This window comes from Trichoderma asperellum, chromosome 7, assembly GCF_020647865.1.
Source record: "Trichoderma asperellum chromosome 7, complete sequence".
In the NCBI taxonomy this organism is placed as follows: Eukaryota; Fungi; Ascomycota; class Sordariomycetes; order Hypocreales; family Hypocreaceae; genus Trichoderma; species Trichoderma asperellum.
The window spans coordinates 1,928,287-1,947,375 of record NC_089421.1 but is presented as its reverse complement, the minus strand read 5'-3'; the positions used below and the strand labels follow the sequence as shown (position 1 = coordinate 1,947,375).

At 51.4% G+C, this 19,089-nt stretch overlaps 8 protein-coding genes across 8 annotated transcripts; 4 read left to right on the top strand and 4 right to left on the bottom strand.

The window, feature by feature from the left end:
• Window positions 1-4,422: 4,422 nt before the first annotated feature.
• Window positions 4,423-5,716, top strand: UTR4 (enolase-phosphatase E1; the record flags this gene model as incomplete). The annotated part of the gene is made up of 3 exons (XM_024901476.2): window positions 4,423-4,474; window positions 4,636-4,676; window positions 5,054-5,716. 3 exons carry the CDS (start codon window positions 4,423-4,425, stop codon window positions 5,714-5,716), a joined length of 756 nt encoding a protein of 251 aa, XP_024754974.2.
• A 569-nt stretch (window positions 5,717-6,285) lies between these two features.
• TrAFT101_011380 (uncharacterized protein) lies at window positions 6,286-7,149 on the bottom strand (the record flags this gene model as incomplete). The annotated part of the gene is made up of 1 exon (XM_024901470.1): window positions 6,286-7,149. The coding sequence occupies one exon, from the start codon at window positions 7,147-7,149 to the stop codon at window positions 6,286-6,288; it is 864 nt and encodes a 287-aa protein (XP_024754973.1).
• A 482-nt stretch (window positions 7,150-7,631) lies between these two features.
• RPL23A_2 (60S ribosomal protein uL23) lies at window positions 7,632-8,932 on the top strand. Its single transcript, XM_024909112.2, has 4 exons — window positions 7,632-7,789; window positions 7,992-8,047; window positions 8,131-8,423; window positions 8,490-8,932. Exons 1-4 carry the CDS (start codon window positions 7,768-7,770, stop codon window positions 8,575-8,577), a joined length of 459 nt encoding a protein of 152 aa, XP_024754972.1. The 5' UTR covers window positions 7,632-7,767; the 3' UTR covers window positions 8,578-8,932.
• TIM8 (Mitochondrial import inner membrane translocase subunit tim8) lies at window positions 8,824-9,721 on the bottom strand. Its single transcript, XM_024902885.2, has 2 exons — window positions 9,467-9,721; window positions 8,824-9,334 (listed from the first exon to the last, which is right to left on the bottom strand). The coding sequence occupies exons 1-2, from the start codon at window positions 9,582-9,584 to the stop codon at window positions 9,171-9,173; spliced, it is 282 nt and encodes a 93-aa protein (XP_024754971.1). The 5' UTR covers window positions 9,585-9,721; the 3' UTR covers window positions 8,824-9,170.
• A 172-nt stretch (window positions 9,722-9,893) lies between these two features.
• Window positions 9,894-13,111, bottom strand: TrAFT101_011377 (uncharacterized protein). The gene is made up of 2 exons (XM_024901477.2): window positions 10,974-13,111; window positions 9,894-10,903 (listed from the first exon to the last, which is right to left on the bottom strand). The coding sequence occupies exons 1-2, from the start codon at window positions 12,218-12,220 to the stop codon at window positions 10,324-10,326; spliced, it is 1,827 nt and encodes a 608-aa protein (XP_024754970.1). The 5' UTR covers window positions 12,221-13,111; the 3' UTR covers window positions 9,894-10,323.
• A 1,525-nt stretch (window positions 13,112-14,636) lies between these two features.
• TrAFT101_011376 (uncharacterized protein) lies at window positions 14,637-15,339 on the top strand. The gene is made up of 3 exons (XM_024904662.2): window positions 14,637-14,785; window positions 14,855-14,914; window positions 14,977-15,339. The coding sequence occupies exons 1-3, from the start codon at window positions 14,735-14,737 to the stop codon at window positions 15,148-15,150; spliced, it is 285 nt and encodes a 94-aa protein (XP_024754969.1). The 5' UTR covers window positions 14,637-14,734; the 3' UTR covers window positions 15,151-15,339.
• Window positions 15,331-15,870, bottom strand: ROC1A (RING-box protein 1A; the record flags this gene model as incomplete). Its single annotated transcript, XM_024910392.2, has 4 exons — window positions 15,331-15,429; window positions 15,494-15,564; window positions 15,626-15,704; window positions 15,772-15,870. 4 exons carry the CDS (start codon window positions 15,868-15,870, stop codon window positions 15,331-15,333), a joined length of 348 nt encoding a protein of 115 aa, XP_024754968.1.
• Window positions 15,871-17,353: 1,483 nt separating this feature from the next.
• Window positions 17,354-18,487, top strand: TrAFT101_011374 (uncharacterized protein; the record flags this gene model as incomplete). The annotated part of the gene is made up of 1 exon (XM_024910391.1): window positions 17,354-18,487. The coding sequence occupies one exon, from the start codon at window positions 17,354-17,356 to the stop codon at window positions 18,485-18,487; it is 1,134 nt and encodes a 377-aa protein (XP_024754966.1).
• Between the last annotated feature and the right edge of the window lie 602 nt (window positions 18,488-19,089).

Here is a 19,089-nt window from a genome sequence, read left to right as displayed (position 1 = left end):
ACGCCAGGTGGCGTCCCCACACGACGACGACATGACGAGGGTCTGCGTGACTGTACCGTGCCAATTCCGCTGAAGAAACGACTGTGCAGCCCAGCCCAGCACAACAGTTCGTTGCGGTACCAAGGTACAAGCTACAAGCATTAGGTACGAATTCGTCTCGTGTTAGCGTCCGGGAAACGTTGCTTGGCTTTTTGGCAGTCCAGATCCAGACCCGGCCCCGGACCCAGCGCCTGTTACTCATACCCAAGTCCGCAATCCGGAGGGACATTCAGCGATGGCCTGAACGATTGGGGTGGCCAGCAAGCAGCGCGGCAGCAGTTCGCTTTGGCAGGGCACAGTGGGTACAGAAAGTATTGGGTACTGTGCATTCTCCAAGGCCCGCAGGATCGTGTTTGCTGTCCACGCTGCTGCATCTCGCGGATCGCCATCCGTCCACGTCGCAACAAGGGAAGGATAAGATAAAGATGATAAAGATGCTGCTAAACTCAGTCAATAAAATCAAAAGGATGAAAATAATGTATAATCATAACCTTGATGTCTTTGACAGCAGTTGCTGCGTGGCACCACTCGTGAGACCCTGATGCTCTGTTTCGGCCTTATCCCCCGCGCTGCGTCCAAACACAGAAATCAGGGTCTGGCAGCACACGACCAGAAAACGCATTGCCTCAATGGCCAATGAATGGAAGCGCATCGAATCTGCTTTGTGTACCGCTACATACATACATACATACATAGATTGCATTCATAATTAATACCACTCACTACTGTGCACCACTTTTTCGTAGAGCATAGCCTCCGTCCCAATTCATCACGACTTGGGCTCTCAATCTCTTGCCATACTTGGCAGGAGTACATTAGGTGGCCATACATCTCTGCGCGCCAACGCTCGTACCGGCCCAAAGCTGGCTCATTAGACTTTCTGCTAGGGGAATTGCGTCGAAAATGACGAGATTTGGGGAGGGTCCCTCGTTTTCTCACCCTCAGTGCCAAATCCGCGTATCCAGATACTTTGTACCTTGCCCGGCGGTACACCGTGCCCCCGTTACGGCGAGCGAGCGATCCCATCTAAGAGATGATAAGCGGGCAGAGGAGGACAGATACCTTCGATAAGGTCCATGCTCCTACAGTAGTAGGTACTCAGTTGAAAGTTGGTAGACACAGATATAGACACAGATACAGATACACACATGGATACATAAGAGGTAGGTACCTGCCGAATCCTGCATTGATTGTCCAAAGCAGAGAAGCGCGCCCTGCCAATCTCTGCCAGGTCTTCCACTGCTGTTTCATGTGTACAACGTACATTGCAGGTATGGCCCAGTGCCGGTCCTGATTGGACGCCGAGACACGCACGCTTCATGTTTCGGTCCTGCTCCCGGCAATATGTATGTATGTAGGTATATACAGAGTACAAACTGTGCATTACATAGGAGAAACGTGATGCTATACTGAATGTACGCACACGGTCTACAATGCACGATTGCGGTAACAGCAACAAGTGGACAAGTGGATGGGATGGTACTCCGTGTAAGTGCTGTTGTAGGTACGACCCAGCCATGTCTTACTCGCACAAACGCCCCCCCGTCCAACCACGGCGCCGGATCTGGTGCACTGTCCGACCTCAGAAACGCTGAAACGATGCAATTGAGTTCATGTACCGCGTGTCTGCACCGTACTGGGAGTGTCCATACTGTGCCTTTTTTATCTGTTCCCCCCCTTCTCCTTAGGAGCGCATCCCATCCCGAAGCGTTTCATCCGGGTGCCATGCCCAGGAGACGATCGAGCCACTTTTCCCCCGGTGATGGTGGTCTGGATCCTGGGAGCCCAGATAAGGGAGGGAGACTCAGACAAGAGCTGTTTTTCTGTCTTGTTCTCGGCGGTTCTTAGGTGGCTACGCAAGGGCAGATGAGTGAAGACTATCGATGAAATTTCCAGACATTGTACGCAATTGGATTGAACCCTGCATGCCGTATGCCGTATGTGGCAAAAAGGGGAGGTGAAAAAGAAGAAAAGACAAGACAGAAAAGGAAGAATTAAAGACAGACCCGGCTGGAATGCATCTTTGCCATGACGTTTCTTGGGAACCCCCCCAAAACAATAGCCTACTGTACTAAGTTGACACCTTTGTATTCGTCGCCGTTGCACGCAATCCCGCGCGGCGCTTTATTTTTCTTCTAGGCTAAAAGTAAATAAGACGGCTGCGCAATTGGTTGCCTCGGGTTGCATCGAGGAATGGAACTACTGCTGCTGCTACTGCTGCTGCTGCGACTGTCCCCCCTTTTTTTTGATTTGATTGATTGACGGTGATTGATTGACGGATTGATTCGCGGCGGTTGCCATGAGATACACACGCCAAAGGCCACTTAAAATCTTGTTTTCTGCACCGAATCAGACAACTCGTGCTGCTTCCGTCTCTTGTCGAGATGCTGCTAGCAGAAGCGTGCATTTTCGGACAACGGACTCGGGCGGGTCTGCGCTTTCATGCGCCGGAAACATGGCCGTCCAGGTACACCGAGAGAGCCACAGCAACTGAAAGTTAGTACGTAACTAAGTACCTTGGTACTCTACCTTGGTACTCTACCTTCAATTTTTCATCAGGGTGCCGAGTGCATGGATGGGCTCATTTCATGCTATTACACACGTTACCCACCGCAATTATACGAAACAAGCAGACAAAACAAAAATAACAACTGGCAACGTGTCCTGAAGGAAAACAACAAATAATCTAATGAGTCAAGTGATGGTCCCAAAAGAGAGGAGAAGAGCCCTTTTCTTGGTCCCTTTTTTCCATCACGAGATCTGCCAATGCCGCCATGGCCCCGGCGGTGGCGATCAGATACAAGCAAGTATAAGTACAAGCAAGTCGTACTATATCTACATAGTGCGGCAGGTACTACTACTGCTCATACTAAAACCACCATTACGCTACCACTTGTTTCGTATCCATCAACCACCCACCATCCAAGCTGATACGCAGGATGATAGTCGCAAAGCTGCTAGAAATAGAAAACCAGACCCTTTGTGGATTGTGTCTTGTTTGATTGACAGCTACTACTCTAGTGTACTGTACTCGCTTGTAGGCTGATAAACAAAATGCGGGCCAAGAAACGGAGCTCATTCAATCCCATACTCCAACTACATACAGCATGTACATTCAATCAGCAGTCAGCGCGCTTCTGCTGTGCTCTCCCCCCTGGAATTGGCGCCCATCTACTACAATGTGTCCTCATCACCATATAATCTGCTTCTTCTTCTTCCCTATGTAATTCCTCCATTCGCTAAAAACCGAATACGCAGAAGAAGAAGAATAATAAAAAGGGTGGTGTGGTGGTCGGGATGCACTCCCACTCGTCCAAAAAACCTCACTCCTCCCCATCTACCCCCGAAACTCCATACCTGTCAATTAGTCCACTGTGCTGCAACTAATCTACGCAATTCTTTAGCACTCCGTAATGGCCCCGTATATCCCGATCCATATCCGTATGCATCTACATCATACAGTACTGTAGGTCCGCGACAAAGATACAAAACTACGTAATCTCTCTTTATACTCGGCTTCTTTCTCATTCCCCACGCTTCCTCGGTTTTACCCAGGCAGCCGAGAAAAGAAGCAAAGAGAAGACGCCCGAAAGCACAGCCGACACGACACGGTTCGATACGATGCTACAGTAAAAAAAAAATTGAGCGCAATGATCAGCCTATATACGAGGCCATTGCAAAGAGTCTCTGATCCCCCTGACCGCCTTCCAAGAAAGAGGCTACTACTAGCAACAAGGGCGTCAACCGCCCTGCACGCTGACGCACAGCAATGCGCCTCTAATGCAGCCTTCATGCAAGCTGCCCCGAATGATACTCGCTGTTTCACTAGGTACTATTGTAGTATATTGTATATAGCAGGTATCTTATCACGAAGCGCAGCGGCTGCCAAAAACAAGTGCTTGCCAGCGCGGGATCAAAAATGGCGCCCCTCCTGAATAGAGCAAGCCCAGGCACTAGCGCCCAGCTCCAGGGTAGCATATTGTAGCATGCTGTCGCAGTGAAAAGAATTCGACACCAACCCGCTGCAATCTACCTTTCCTAGTACGGATTGCCCAGCAGAGCAGAGAGGGGGTCCGTCCTAGGAAAATTTTCCCTCCTGCTGGGACCTTGTCCTTGTCCTTCTCAGCTCTACAGCTTGCCAGCCAGCCAGCTCTATTACAACTACACACCTGACTAAATCGGCCAGCGAGACCTTGCCTTTTTACTTCTTCTTATGTAAAATAGAACATTCCACAGCCTCCTCCTCTTCACCGCCTGCGACTCTGAGAGCTTTTTTTGTTACTTTTCCCCTTACATACTAACGATATACTACAACTACTAGTACTAGCAGCAGTAGCTCCAAGACGACGAAGAGGAGAAAAGAAAGAGCCGAGACAAAGAAAAATGGCGACTCAGCCCGACTTTGGTCGATTCGACGTTCTTCTGCTCGACATTGGTACGGCGCCCCCTCCCCCACTTACCCCGGCCTGATCTACGTGGGCGAAAAAGTGCGCGTATTCGAATCACGAGTGGTCTTTGCTTTCATCCCTCAACCATCTTCCGTGTCGTTGCTCTTCCCAGCTGATGCTTATCGCGCAACCTTTACGCGCCATGCAGAGGGCACCGTCTGTCCCATCTCCTTTGTCAAGGATGTCTTGGTGAGCCTGCCTGCTTGCTTGCTTTTTTTTTAATGGCTCCCCCCTTCGTTCATCCGTTTCATTCGCTCGTCGCGGCTTGCAACGTTCGGATTCGCTTGTCGCATTAATCGCCGTCCGGCCATCCCTGTCCATCAGCCAATCGACTTGCGATGCGCAAGACTAGACAAGACACCCTTGCTTTACCCCAACACAACGCCTACCCGTAGCTTCTGCTCTACCACGTTATGCGCGCATATACTGCACCAAGTAGTAGCGCCGCTTGATCAACTCCTCCCTCCCTCTCTCTCCTCTGTCCTGTCTGGCCCCGTCCAACGCAAAAAAAAAAAGTGGCTGACTTTTTTGATGGGCCCTCCTTTGTGCCCGTTCCGTTCCTCCAGTTCCCCTATGCACTCAATGTCCTGCCCGAGTTTTTAGCGGAGCAGTGGGACGAGCCGAGCTTTGCTGGCTACCGCAATGCTTTCCCCGACGAGTATCGCAATGATCGCAGCGCCTTCGAGGCTCACGTTCGGGACCTGGTCGCCCGAGATGTCAAGGCGCCGTACCTAAAAGCCCTCCAAGGCCATCTCTGGACAAAGGGCTATGAATCGGGGGTCCTCAAAGCTCCACTCTTTCCTGACGTGCCACCCTTCATCACCAACGCCCATGCGGCCGGCAAGAAAATCATGATATACTCGTCCGGATCGGTGCCGGCCCAGAAGCTGCTCTTCTCTCACACGACCGCCCAGCCCCCCGACATGAGCGTCCTTATTTCTGACTGGTTCGACACCGTCAATGCGGGGCCCAAGACCGACGTGGCTAGCTACACCACTATCCTGTCTCATCATCCAGACACCAGCCCCGCACGTTGGGTCTTCCTGAGCGACAACCTCAACGAGGTAGATGCTGCTCGCCAGTCGGGCATGCATAGCATCCCAGCCGTCAGACCGGGCAACGCACCTCTGCCTTCCCATCACCCGCTGTCCGAATTTGCTGTCTCCGAGTTCACTCCGGTCTCCATTGCACAGGCTGCAGCTGCCATTGCTGCGAAACCTTTGGCTTGAAGATCCCAAGTCTTTTTTTGTTTTCTTCGTCTTTAAGGGGGTGGCCATTCAAATCCCGTCGCCGTCCAAACCCCCCACGAATCAGTCCATAGCGGGGAGAGTCCGATAGTCAGGTGTCAGGTGTTCCAACATCACATATTTTAGAATGACAGTAGCTTTCCAGCTGTGTTGATGTGTCGATAATTTCCGTTCCCGAGCAACTAAAAAAAAGAGCTATTTGGCTGGTTCGCTTTTTGTGAAGTCGACCATTGCGGGGAGACTAGTTGACCGCCATCTCGCGAGGTGTACCATATGTACAATGTACAGTAGACAGACTTGCTGCTGAGGTGTGTGGAGGGGGGCAGGTAGGGAGGGTTCCTAGGCGGTCAGCGAGTGGCTGTCTCCAAATCTCCAAAGACAACCAGAAGAAGAAATGCTCCGTCTAAAAAATGACATGACGCTCCGCACCTGAACTTTGTTGGGCCCTAGTGCATGAAGCTGTCCTTTTCGTCGCCGCATTGTGGTGCAAAGTCGAGGGAGTGTTGCGTAATCCGAAAGTTGCTCTCTCGCCAATCCAATCGAGTTCAATATCATGTCTGTTGCCCTTTGAGTGTCATGACAAAATTGTTTCTGGTCTTGCCCGGGTTGACCTCTTGCTTTGAAAAGGTCAGCCCTGCCTTTGCAGCTCCCCCTGTTCTCCTCCACAGGCTGTAGGCTAGCTTGGTCGTCTTCTTGCTTCTTACTCGTGCGTAGTTGAGCATAGCCATCAGCTCGTCAAACCTCTCGTCTGTAAAGTATCGCGAATTGTCGACGCAGCTCCTGGGCAAGACAACGAAGAGACAAGGAAAGAGCGGTTCGGTGGTAATCGTACTGTCGACGTCGTCCTTGAGAAACGAGAGTGTTCGTAGAAGCATGGCGCCGCGGCCAAAGGCATCGGGGACGAAGTTGAGTACCAGGCTCAGCGAGATAATATCGAATTCTCCTTTGCCGTTCTCAGGCAATGGCCTCTCCATAAAATCTTGCTGAAGGATGCCTGGCTCCTGACTATTCAAGTCAATGTGCTGAACGTTAAAGACCTTGCTGGTTGAACACGCATTTCGAGTGCTGAGTGCTCCAACTTCGAGCATCTGAAGAGGCCGAGGCTGCTGCTTTAGTTCGTCCAGTGGAAGCCATTCCATAAGAACCCGTGATGTGTCTCCTCCTCTGTCGATACTTTGTCCCTGCAGACTGGCCTTTTGATAGTGATCCAATCCTCCCAGACTCTCGATTTCGGCTGCCACCTTTGCTTCTGTTTCCTTGTCGCCACTCCTGATGGCCCTTGCTCGGGTCTTTTCCAAGTGATGATGCTTGTTGATCAGTGTCCTGCTTGCCTTTCGAGTCATGGAACGGCTTGGCTTGGCCAACGGCGGGCGTCCTTGGGTGAGACTCGACAGCGTCTTCTTCTTGGGGGCCATATTGTCCTTGCTTCCGATGGTGATGTCCAGATGTGTCCGTTGCCAAGTATCGAAAAGGTCCGTTAGATATGAGAATGAAGGGCCCTTGGTGAGAGAAGAGCCTTGGGTGTTGACGCCGATATCAGCCCTAAATCCCGTTGATGGCTGCCTATGCTGTCTAATATCATGACCACCGCTTAATCGCCCTCTCAGCGTTGGCGTTGCATCGTGCGAATCGCCCTCAGAGCTGTGGTCCTTGGTATGAGGTGTCGTAGTTCAATGTCCTGACGCCTCGGCGTGCAGATAAAGGGCCATCTGGCCAAATAATGGATATGGCCATATTGATCGCACATTTACTTATAAATACCCTTCCCAAAGCGGCTAGCGCGTCTTGCAAAACCTCTCGTTAATGTTCGTGGAGGTAAATCACATGACCGCAGTGCTGAACCAGCCAATCACAGCCCACGCTTGCTGGAGCCCTAGGTTTTTTTTTTTTTGCAATTTCGCCCACACCAGCCGAATTAACTTCTATGTAGCTGGAAACCTCTCTTTTTTTCTTCCTCCTCTTCTTCATTCCGATAAGTCGACAAATCCTCAACCGCACCAACATTCCCAGTGCAAACTCGACCAACCATTACAATGGCCCCCGCTAACAAGAAAGGTACGACATGAATTAAAGAGACGGGTTTTGTGGTCGTCGTCGAAGCAGCCGAAGCAAATCGATTGTTCCATTTTCTGCGAAGCGACTTTTATACGACACACAAACCACGATGCTCTCCCTAATTTCTTCCGCGCAGCATCATGCAGCAGCAGATTTTGCGAGTTCTGAATAAGAGCGATTGCTGATGCGTATTATGATGTAGCTGCCACCAAGGGCTCCAAGCAGGCCAACGCCGCTGCCAAGGCCGCCCTCAAGGGTGTAAGTAATGGATATATTTCTTTCCACCTCACAATTCGTGACCAAGGCTTGATTGTTCGGGTTCGCTAACATCGCATTCGCAGACTCACTCCTCCAAGACCCGCAAGGTCCGCCAGACCACCTCTTTCCACCGCCCCAAGACTCTGGTCCTGTCCCGCGCTCCTCGCTACCCCCGCAAGGCCATCAACCACCTCCCCCGTCTCGATGAGCACAAGATCATCATCCACCCTCTCAACACTGAGAGCGCCATGAAGAAGATGGAGGAGAACAACACCCTGGTCTTCATTGTCGATGTCAAGGCCAACAAGGCCCAGATCAAGCTGGCCCTCAAGAAGCTCTACGACATTGACACCGTCAAGATCAACACCCTGATCCGGTATGTTTTGCTCAGATCATAAAAAGAAGAAGAGAGATTCCATTCATACTAACATTGCAATCTTAGCCCTGACGGCTCCAAGAAGGCCTACGCCCGCCTGACCCCCGATGTCGATGCCCTCGACATCGCCGCCAACAAGCTCTCTCTGGTCTAAGCTGGATATTTTAGTTTCTTCGAAATTAAAAATAAAAAACGGGGAATTGTTGGTTTCTTCTACTCATTTTTTTCTCTTGTTCTCTCGGGCGCGGAAATTGGTCTTTAGTCTCAACATGCATGCACATATACCATGGGCATTGAGGAAAACACTTTTTGGGAGGAGTTGAGCTCTTTTTTTTGTCATTTTTACGGATCGGAACAAATCATGATAAAACTATGCAAAACAAAAAGACAAAGCCGGTCCGTCCACGTACCGATTTATGAAGGGCAAACAGAAATAAATGAAGATGAGGGGAGCTGATGACGATAACTAATGCTGGCTCTGAATGATGTGACATGATTCATCCCCATTACCGCGTAAATTATCTACGCATTGTGTTGTAAATCGTAGTGCCTTCTATGGGTCTTGATGCCTTTTAAATTCATTGGTGTTTATCAGAGAGAAGAACAGTCCCGTATCCCATCCCAAAATCTAGATCATATATCCTTCATACCACGTTTTTAAGATATCGTACAACACACAATCCACAATCCACAATTCACGCCCGTATTAACAACCCCTCAAATTCCATACAAAGTAAAAATCCATTCTTATGACCGCATGTTGTTCAGGTGCTTCATTGTCAAAAAGTTGATATCCAAAAACCGGTCCACGCAGTTGGCCAGGCACCCTTCCTCGCCCTTATCCAGCTTCGATCCCTTGATGTTTCCAGTGACGCACTTTTTCCAGCAAATCTGCGTCAAGTTGTGTGTTTCTGCATAATGTAGCGATCAAATTCGTCAGCACATCTTTTTCTTTCTTCTTCTCTTGCTCCTCTTCTGGGGTAATGGGACAAGTAGATATTGAAATTAGGAAAACAGGTAACAAAAAAAGGACCAGCACATACGAGCTTGAATCTGCGATCGCTGCTGCTCATTGGCAAGAAACTGCCGCAGCTCCGTCTTGTCCTTGTCGTTGAGCTTCTCCAGGTCGAGGTTCTCGATTCCAGTCTGGGCGGCGTTCATCTTGGGCAGAAAAGAAATTTCAAGTCGGTTCGTATATGTTATGTCCGAGCGAGACTTGTTGTTGCGTGGGCTAAGAGAGTGAAGGGTTTCGTCGTAAACAGCGTGAGTCGTGGATATGTTTTTGGAGGACTTGCTGCAAAAAAGTGATGATATAACGGCGGCGGTTGATAATATTTTTCTATGGGCTCCTTTTTGGACCAATGATGGTGCGTTGTAGACGTCCGAGGCGGCGAATGAGAGGGGAGAATGTCGTCTCCACTTTCGGATGACTTGGACTAACTTGTAACTTTTAAGTCTGAGATGCTGGTGGAAAGATTTGTTCGAGATTCTTGGTTCATGATTTAAGAGATGCTGCTCTACCCAGCTCGCAAACTTCAGACGCAGTATTTATAATTTATAGCAGTGCAGCACACTGCGTAGATGCAGCATATACAACAATGCAGACTATTTAATTAATTTCAAGCCCGGCTATAAACATGACCAGTCGCACGCCTCAAGAATGCTTCCCGAGTCTATGATGCCAATTGTACCCCCTCCCAAAGAAAGAACAATAACAAAATAAAAGCGATACAGTAAAAACAAAAACCCCCTCAAAAGAAGAGGAGGGAAAAGAATCACAAACACCCCTCTATGTACTATAACCAGAACCTGCTTTCATACAAGAAATGTAAATTTTCTTATTCCCTCCCAAGTTCTTTTTATTTTTCTTTTCTTCTTCTTCTTCGTCTTCTTCTTTTTCTTATATCCACCGCTTCCATCTCGCCACAGACACCATCATGGCACACAAGACAATCATGAAGCCGACAATGCCAAAAAAGGGGCCCAGGTTGCTGACCTCTTCAAACGGCAGCCGTACATTCATGCCAAACAAACCGCAGACAAGGTTGAGCGGGACAAGAATGGATCCCAGCATGGTGATTTTACTCAGCACGCGGTTCATGTCCGTGCCCTGGGAGATGTTGTTGATGGACAAGGTGGCCAGGTAATTGCTGTGGGCGCGAGACAGGATCTTCTCAAAGTGTCCCAAGTTTGTAGCCATGGTCACGACGTGATCCTGGATGTCACCGAGGTACATTCCAATGTCCATGTGCGGCGTCACCTGGTAGTTTTCGTTGCAGCGCTTGGTGAATCCCCGGAGGACGTCAGCCTTGCCGCCCAGCAGTCGCAGGAGCGCCATGCAGTTCTTGCGTACCCGTCCAATAGACCGCAAAAAGGTGTTTGAGTCGTCGAACCGCATGACAAAGACTTCGTCTTCAATGGCATCGGCTTCAAGCTCAATCTGGTTGATGACGGGCGCAAAGCTATCGACAATGTTGTCACTAGAATCACATATGTTAGATCACACACACACACCAATGACATGCTATGCAAAAGAAAGAAAAGGCCTACATCAATGCATAGCAGATCCAGTCGCTGCTGAGAGAAACATAGTCCTTGAGAGCCGTGATTCGCTTGCGCACCTCGGAGGCATGGGAATTGGGGGTAAAGCTGAAGCTGAGCGTGCCCTCTCGGAACACAATGACATAGATGTTGAAAGGCTCGTATTCTTTCCCATCAGGCTCGTCCACTACGTTAAACGACCGGAAGCAAGCAAAGTAATATGATGGGAAGAGCTCAATCTTTTCGCGAGCCTCTTGGGTGACAATATCTTCAATGGTCAGGGGGTGGAGGCCAAACGCCTTGCCAATGCCGTACGCTTCTGCCTTTGTGGGGTTGTTGACATTGAGCCACCAGACACCACCGTCTTCGTCTTCTGGCAGTTCAAAGAGGCCTCGGAGATCCTCTCCTGGGAGCACAAGATCACCCATCTCGGGGGCATGGATCGTCGATTCCCATGCCGAAGAGAAGAAGCTGAAGCGAGTGTTGTCGACAGGGTGAGGATGCATCCTGGGAGGAGCACTGTCCTCCGAAGACATCTTCTCGTCGATTACCGACTCGTCAGAGGGAACCTCGAGAATGTCACCATCCACAGTGACAAGTTGCGCCGGCTTCGTAAGGGTAGGGGTCCGCCGCAGGTCCTTGAAGCTCTCTGTGGGCACCTCTGCTCGGGCAGCTCGCTCCTCTCGCTCTTCCCGCTGGTCATTGATGAAATCTTCGAGATACTCAAAGTCGATTCGAAGATTGTGTTGCTTGGGGTGCTTCTCCTGGAGAGGGTAGCAGACGTCCTCTTCGACGGTCTTGTTGGTCAGGAAGCTTCTGGCATCTGCCTCCTGGGTATGCGACCTCCTGCTCCGATGGCTTGTGATGGACATTGTTCGGCCCAGAGGTTCGTCGCCTTCGTCTTTGGCTTCGGAAAAGGACATCTCGCGCTCTCTGCGCCGGGCTTCGGCAAAGGCCTTGACCGAGTTGGGAGGCGAGATGGATCTACCATCAATGGACGACTCGATTGTTGGACGACGGCCATGTCGCGGCGTGGGCTGGAGATTGTCCCCTTCCTCGTCAATGATGGCCTCCTCAAAGTCACGGACGCGGACCGCCATGTCGGGGTCGAGATGGCGAGCGCCATACAGACTATCAAAGGTTCCTCGGCGTGGGCGTTCCACTCTCTGAGCAGCCGAATGCTGTCGGTGGTCGTCGAGCTCGGGGACAGGGGTGTCATACCCCGTGTCGGGGAAGGCCTCGTCGTGCTCAGACATGATGAATAACTGGGTTGTGGTCGAAGATCTCGCGGGTTTTTGCGGTCTGGATCGGATCGGATCGAAGAATCACCGCGCAACAACTCTCGGACGAAGCCTGCTGGCAACTTAAGGGTTCTTGGACATGCTTTGGCAATGGGCTTTTGCGACTCTCTAAGCCTGGGACAGGCTGTCAAGTGCCCTCTCGGCGCGGCAGCAGCGCGCCGAGTAGTTGGTTTGGAACAAAACGAAGACCCTGGGGTCGCTTCTGGTAGCAGCTGGAGCTACAGGAAGAAGAAAAAGGCGTGAGTGGTGGGTGATGATACGGCTTGGCGATGAGGTCCTATCAATTAAGCCGAATTATGGAGGTTCCTTGTTGACTCCGCTGTAGACCCAGCACCCGGGCCCGAGGAGCGAAGGGAAGATGACGACCGGGAGGGCGAGTTGAGCCAACTTGAAGGTATTTGGCGAGAGTCTGCGATGGCGCAGAAGAGAGCGGCTGTTGGACCCTGGCGAAGGGCGTAAATGCTGCGAGCGACGGCTACCAGAAGCCTGTGCGACTATCGATTAAAAGTAACGCGATGGAATGATGAAGGATTGGGTCGTTGGCGGCGGTCAAGGTCGAGGTCGAGGTCGAGGTCGAGGTCGAGGCAAAAGGAGATGCTTCTATCTCTTTTCGTTTGCGGCGGGCGGCAAAAAGGGCTGGTGTGTGCGCCGCAAGGAGAAAAAGCGACGGGGTTTATAACGCTATCGCTTTAGCGAGAAAAAGGGTCTATTGGACAAGCCCCGAGAGGAAATATGCCAAGGGCTGGAGATCAGTAAATTAGGGAGAAAGTCATTTAAATAAACGGACTCTCGTCGACCATGCAAAAAGGGAAAAAAGAAAAAAAGCCGTTGTTGGAAGGAAAGCAGAATGAAAATTATCCGCTCTCTCTTTGGGGGGGGGGGCTCCAGCTGGAAAAACGAAAATTTCCCTCTGGCGGAACCCGCCACGAAAATCAGCTGGTGGTCACTAAACTGGTTTGGCCCGACCGAGGCGCTGGGATCTGGGATTGGGGGCAAGAAACCTGCTGGGAGAAATTTTTCGACGACGCAGCTCGGGGTTGGAGGTACTCGGTACTGGGGCGAGCTACCGGAAACTAGCAGAGGTACCTGCGATCCGCTAACAAAAGCAGTATTATACCACCAATGTTTCCATCCCGGTAAAAGTATTTTTCTTACTCATTGCGCTCTCCTGACGGGTACTCGGAACGGCGTCCATGCCCGGGCGTCGCTTAGCTCGTGGTCAGGCCAGCGAGCACGGCACGTTTTGGCCGCTCGGCCCCCAGAGAGCCCCCAGAGAGCCAAGCCAATTGAGAGGCATAGATATACAAACGATATGGTAATGGCAAAGGGTGAATCATTGGATATGACATCAAGAAACTCGCCTGTGGTGCAGGACACAGAGCCAAAGCGCCAAATACTTATATTAGTGGTAAATAGTAGGTAACAGCACTCTCTACAAGACTAGCAATCTTGGAGTTGCCAAGCATGTGAGAGCTGAGCTAGGAGACTACTATCTAATGAAGGGACTACTAATAGCATCTATCTATGGGCATCTTGGGGTCTGGGTATTCCTGAAATCTCGAAACAAGAAGCACAATATGCCTCACCTCGCCCGCACAGCTGCCATCTGGGTCTTTTGTTCCACAAGCGTAGTTTGCGGTCTACCTGCTGCATACCGAGTATACGAAATACGTCAGGGTCGGGTGCTTCTGATTCGCCACCGCAGACTGAGTGCGGCAAGATCTCCGCCTTCTATTTCTGGCGCGATCACGGCACTCGGCACCCCTGTCTGCCATGCACCATGCAGTAGTAGATTGTATGTAGATGTACACGTAATATGAGATAGGGCCTGTGGCTCGGAAAATTCCATGAGCTGGTGGTGTACTGCATATCGACTTGGGCACTATATCCTATGTCGTTGGACCAGCTTTATCGTATTGATGAGCGCTGCTTTTTGGCTGCTGATGCTCTGGTTAGCTGGAGTTCAAGTGGGTAGGTGTGCATATCGGTAGTAAAGCTTTATGAATCATACAAAGTTGTCTAAGCTGTGTCAACTCAAAGAACGGATGATGCTCACCAACGCAAAGAATTTTTTCTTATAGCAAAGTTGGTCTTTTTTTTTTTTTTCACGATTTCAGATCTATAAACCGTGACATATATGCACACAATTTCAAGCCAAAACCCAATACAAGACATTATACCCTCTTGGGAGTCTATTCAAAGCACTCCAGGTTAGCAGCTGTAGCACCCTCGCTCCGCACCGCCACACTTCCCCAGCTCAGACCCGCCTCACCATCCCAATCAGGCACCTGCGCCACAGCCCATCGCTCCAAAGACGTGTCTACTACCACTACCACCACTGGCCAGTGTATGCTGCATGTCGTGCTAGGCCAAACAACTTCCACTCGCCCTCGACCATCTCCCAAAACACGGCTATTCTCGAGATAAAATAGGCTCGAATAAGCATCAAAAGAAAAGAACGAGTCCACCATGGCAGAGGAATTGCTGGATAAAGTGCGGGACGTGGTGGAAGGCCAGATAGTGAGGGCGACCAGATCACGATGCCATCTACGAAGCTGGATATCAACTAACGCATGACTGCGACTATAGGATTTCGAGGGCCAGCGACGTGCCGAGGGCTATGCAACCCTCCTGCTTTCTCTCACAGGCGTATGAATGACCCTCTCCCTAACAGCTCCGATTTGGCCTCGTTTGCTTACACTTGTCACAAGCTCATCGCCTTCAACGTCGGATACGTTCTACAAGACATTGTAAAGTGCCTATATGTTGGATTGGGTGGCACGCTATTGACGTTTCTCATTATCATTCCTCCTTGGCCGTTCTACAACAAGAATCCGGTCAAGTGGCTACCTATCGGATCTGCATTTAACACAGGCGGGACATGATGGCCAGACGATGCCTGCCACCCAGAGCAAGACCCCGGCGTTGATGATATCCTCTAAAAACAGCATGTAGCTTAACCCCCCTGAAATGATATACCGCAAACTTTTCTTGTCCTTGTACGATATAATGTGTGTGTTTTTCGTCTTCTCTTCTCTTGTGTATGTGCTTTCGTCTCGCTTCGTCTACCGGCCGTACTTTTGGAACTCCCAGTCTCTATTGTCTAGGGGACAGACCGATCTGGCCTTTAACCATCGTGAAATGCAGTGGAAGTGGAAAGCATGCTGGCGAAGCGTTAGTCTCTTCGACGCTGAAAAAAAGGGTATATGCGGGAGCGGGACGCCTTACGTTGCAAATGCCCCAGGCAACGGTACACTCTTCGCTGGTGGCTGATGCTTGGTTTGCTTGACACTCAATGCCTGGTGGGCGTCAGTAAAGTTGTTTTGTCCAAAGAGCGGCGGGGGAGGAGACAAGGCTTACAGAGATCCATGATGTGATTTCGGCAGATGGCGCAGTTGTCGACGACGATGTCCCACGCCCAGAGCGCAACGGCGTTCCACTATTCCCGTCAGTCTTCTTCTCTCTCTTCCAGATCCCCCGCTGTATTGAGCTGGAGTGAAACAAACCTTCTTGACCTCAAACTTCTTTTTATCACCCCCTTTGGCGCTGACGCCGTCGGCCTTCTTGGCGGCCACTGGGGCGTCGCTCATCTCAACGTCGGCCATGCTTGGGGAGCTTGTGATGTGTAGAGAAAGCTTGAGGGGTAACGGTGGCTGTGCGAGTGTGCGATCTTCAAGACGGTGGCGGAAGACGAAGCACAGCAAAAAATAGGAAGCGGCGGAAGATTTATTGTGCGCAAGAGACCGATCGATGGCTGTTGTGCGGCTCGTTAGCCATCAAGGGACTGACTGGATGGGTTTGAGACGGAGTCGTAGCCTAAATCCCAGGCTAAGCATTTGCTTGTGCTGCTACTTGGAGCGGCAGCACCTTACCTCATCAACGCCGCCGCGGCCCGTGAAATGCTGTGAATCTCTGACAAATCTACTGTTTCTGCTGCGGGTTCCCAGGCCTGGAAGCTCTAAGGAAGGAAAAAAAAAAAAAAAAGTAACGGTGGAAAGTGAGAGCTGCAAATCGAGATGCCTAACTTGTTTGAATGCAGATGCGTCAAGACGATCAAGGCGGCGCAGAGCATAAAGCACAAGGCGCTGTATCGTAGGTACTGCTCTAAGCTGGAGCATGTATGTGCCTGTATCGTGCCTAATCGTAATCAGCGAGGGGCAAGAGTTGCTGTGCGGCTCCAGAGGTTGCGCTAATGTACCAGAGGCAGTGACCCTGGCCCAATCGCAACATCTCGGGTACCTCGCGGTACGCACTGGGCTTAGGCAGCGCTTTCTCCGCCCGATGACGACAGGCAGAACTTTGCTAGTTGCCCGTGGAACGACATCAACACGGCCAATGTTTGCTTTTGGCGACGGACACGCAGTTTGGCGATATTATGCTTTGGTGGCATTATTGACACAGTTGATAGCAGAGGAAGAGGCCAATTAGGATTTGATTCTCTCTCCGAGACAAATAATATTTGTGTGTCTATTTATACATTCATACTGCCGCCCGACCGCGAGAACAAGGCAAGACTTGCCATCTGTCTGGTGCTGATGGCAAAACCAAGCAACGGGCGGCAACATGTACTTACTCGGTAGCAGAACCAGCCCGGCGCTGCGTCTTCAGTCGCCAGCCACGGTAGCGCTACCTGCGGCTACCCGCCTCTGCGCGGCTGTCTGCTGTTTTTTCAGCTGGCCGCAGATGCATGCGGGGCCTGGCCAGGTCAGGCATCATCTGCTATTCTTGGCCCTGCAGCGGCTGAATCGACAGCTCCAGCTCCGGCTCCAGCTCCAGCAGCTGTGCTCTGCTCTTTCATTCCATCCATTGCGGCCCGTCGACCAGCCGAAACATGCGCTGCTTGTAGTCTCATAGTTATTTATAAGGCAGTTCTAGACTCGCTCTTGTCCCTCCCGCCGGCCTCGCCTCGCAGTCGCCGCTTTGGGAAACCGCCTAGGCCACACGTGATTGTCGCTCCTCAGACCACTCAGCTCCGACCATCTCCGTCTCAGCTGCCGCTCTCTCGCCGACCATCTCATCCACACTTGGCTTTGTTATATCTTTACGCTCAGCGACCCTCAGCACCGCTCCCAGCCTTCCACAGACCCCATGGAGGCCCAGCCGTCACCGATCAAGGCCACTCCAGGCCGTCGCCGTCACCCCCGTGGCGGCAAACCAGCGGCCCTCAAGGCCTATGCCTCAGAGAACGATGCCGCATCCTACGCAGCCTCATCCCACCAGCAGCACCACCGGGCGCCCCAGACGCCCAAGAAGATCGTCTCTGCCTCTCCCGCGCCGAACAACCAGCCAGGCTCCAAGCAGCGCAACACTCGCAACAACAAGCCCAAGGCCAAAAATGACCCGTCGTCGCCCAACTACCACCTCAGCAACAACCACAGCCAGTCCCCCTCCGGGGCATCACCACCAAAGGCAATCTCCAGCACGCCGTTTGCCGGTGCAACCTTCCACGCCTCGCCCGCCCCTGCGGACCTCCCAATCCCAAGCTTCTTGAAATCGGCCAGCGATTCGCCGCTGGTCCGCCAGCCAAGGGGCTTCATCTCCCAGCCCTCTCCTCCGGCTACGGACTCGGAGCTGCCCACGTCATACAGGCCAGTCTCGGCCCGCCAACACCGCGAATCGCCTCTCGACTTCATGTTTCGAGCTCATCGGGAGGAAAAGGCTCGCCAGGAACTGGACGGAACGCCCGTTGCGGCACCGCCTCTGGTTGGCCCCATGTCTCCTCCGCGCCATCTGGATGCTCCCCTCACGCCAACGGCCGCTGACCTTGCGCGCAATCGCCGCATGCACGACCGACACACCTTTAACGGCACTGAAATCTATGAGCTGGATGGCACCGGAGGCCACCCATTGGGCCCGCCATTTTCGACTCCCTACCAGGATCGGATCCAATCTGCGCGCAACAATGCCTCCAATCCATCTTCTGCTCCCGGGAATCCCCTACCCGCTCCAGCTGGCAACGCCCCGAGTGAGGACCCGACGGAAGCTCTCAAGCGATTTCTCTTTACTCCCCAGTCAGCTGCTTCAACGGCCCCGTCTTCTGTCTCCAACCATTCGCAGCCGCCTTCTCGCCGTGCCGAAGTCTATTCTAACAGCCAGATAGATGGCCCTGGATACGAAAGCGCAGGCAGCATCCAAGCCATGGAAAATGATCTTCGTCGAATCTTGAAGCTGGATCTGGTGGCCGACCGCCCGCCTACGGAACGCAGGCTCTTCACTCACTAGTTCCGGCGATATCTTTACCTCCTTTACATTACATGCATCTTTCAACAATGTTGCTTCATTTTCAATTTTTTTTTTGAAATGTGGCTTTGTGGCTCAACTGGGAAGCGGGATACAAACATGTCATCTTTTTTTCTTTTGCTATGTCTTTTCGCATCATCCTAGAGCGGGAATATGGGAACGGTTAAAGGCCTTTGGGAACATACACTTATGTGTGTATTTTTTTTTTTACCATCAGACTTTTTTTTTGTTTGTTTTATCCTCCTTTTCTCCTTGTCTGCTTGGAGCTGCGGTTGCTCTCCAGTAAGCCATAGAGTCTCTCTTACGGACTTTCGTCATGGCTGACCAAAAACTCAACGCAAAGCGCTGTTTTGGCGGTCTTTTATCGTTCAACGGCCAAGGGTGAAAAAACCAATCACCCACGAGGCATTGGAGGCGCTACCGGAGAGGCGGATTTGCATATCAGCTATGGGGTTTAACGGCACACTTGGTGGTATTTGACTCTGGAATGTTGCAGGGAATCATGTAACTTTTTGGCATCGGGACGAAAGATTTGCTTTGGGACTTTGACTATGGTTTTCAGCGATACCCGAGGAGTCATGGTA

Bases quoted from the DNA above. Each gene is read 5' to 3' on its own strand.
- RPL23A_2 (XM_024909112.2), top strand. From the start codon at position 7,768: ATGGCCCCCGCTAACAAGAAAG. The intron at 7,790-7,991 runs GTACGACATGAA...ATTATGATGTAG, and splicing joins GGCCCCCGCTAACAAGAAAG to CTGCCACCAAGGGCTCCAAG. The intron at 8,424-8,489 runs GTATGTTTTGCT...TTGCAATCTTAG, and splicing joins AAGATCAACACCCTGATCCG to CCCTGACGGCTCCAAGAAGG.
- TIM8 (XM_024902885.2), bottom strand. From the start codon at position 9,584: ATGAACGCCGCCCAGACTGGAATCGAGAACCTCGACCTGGAGAAGCTC. The intron at 9,335-9,466 runs GTATGTGCTGGT...TACATTATGCAG, and splicing joins GCGATCGCAGATTCAAGCTC to AAACACACAACTTGACGCAG.
- TrAFT101_011377 (XM_024901477.2), bottom strand. From the start codon at position 12,220: ATGTCTGAGCACGACGAGGCCTTCCCCGACACGGGGTATGACACCCCT. The intron at 10,904-10,973 runs GTAGGCCTTTTC...ATGTGATTCTAG, and splicing joins TGGATCTGCTATGCATTGAT to TGACAACATTGTCGATAGCT.
- TrAFT101_011376 (XM_024904662.2), top strand. From the start codon at position 14,735: ATGGCAGAGGAATTGCTGGATAAAGTGCGGGACGTGGTGGAAGGCCAG. The intron at 14,786-14,854 runs GTGAGGGCGACC...CTGCGACTATAG, and splicing joins ACGTGGTGGAAGGCCAGATA to GATTTCGAGGGCCAGCGACG. The intron at 14,915-14,976 runs GTATGAATGACC...ACTTGTCACAAG, and splicing joins TCCTGCTTTCTCTCACAGGC to CTCATCGCCTTCAACGTCGG.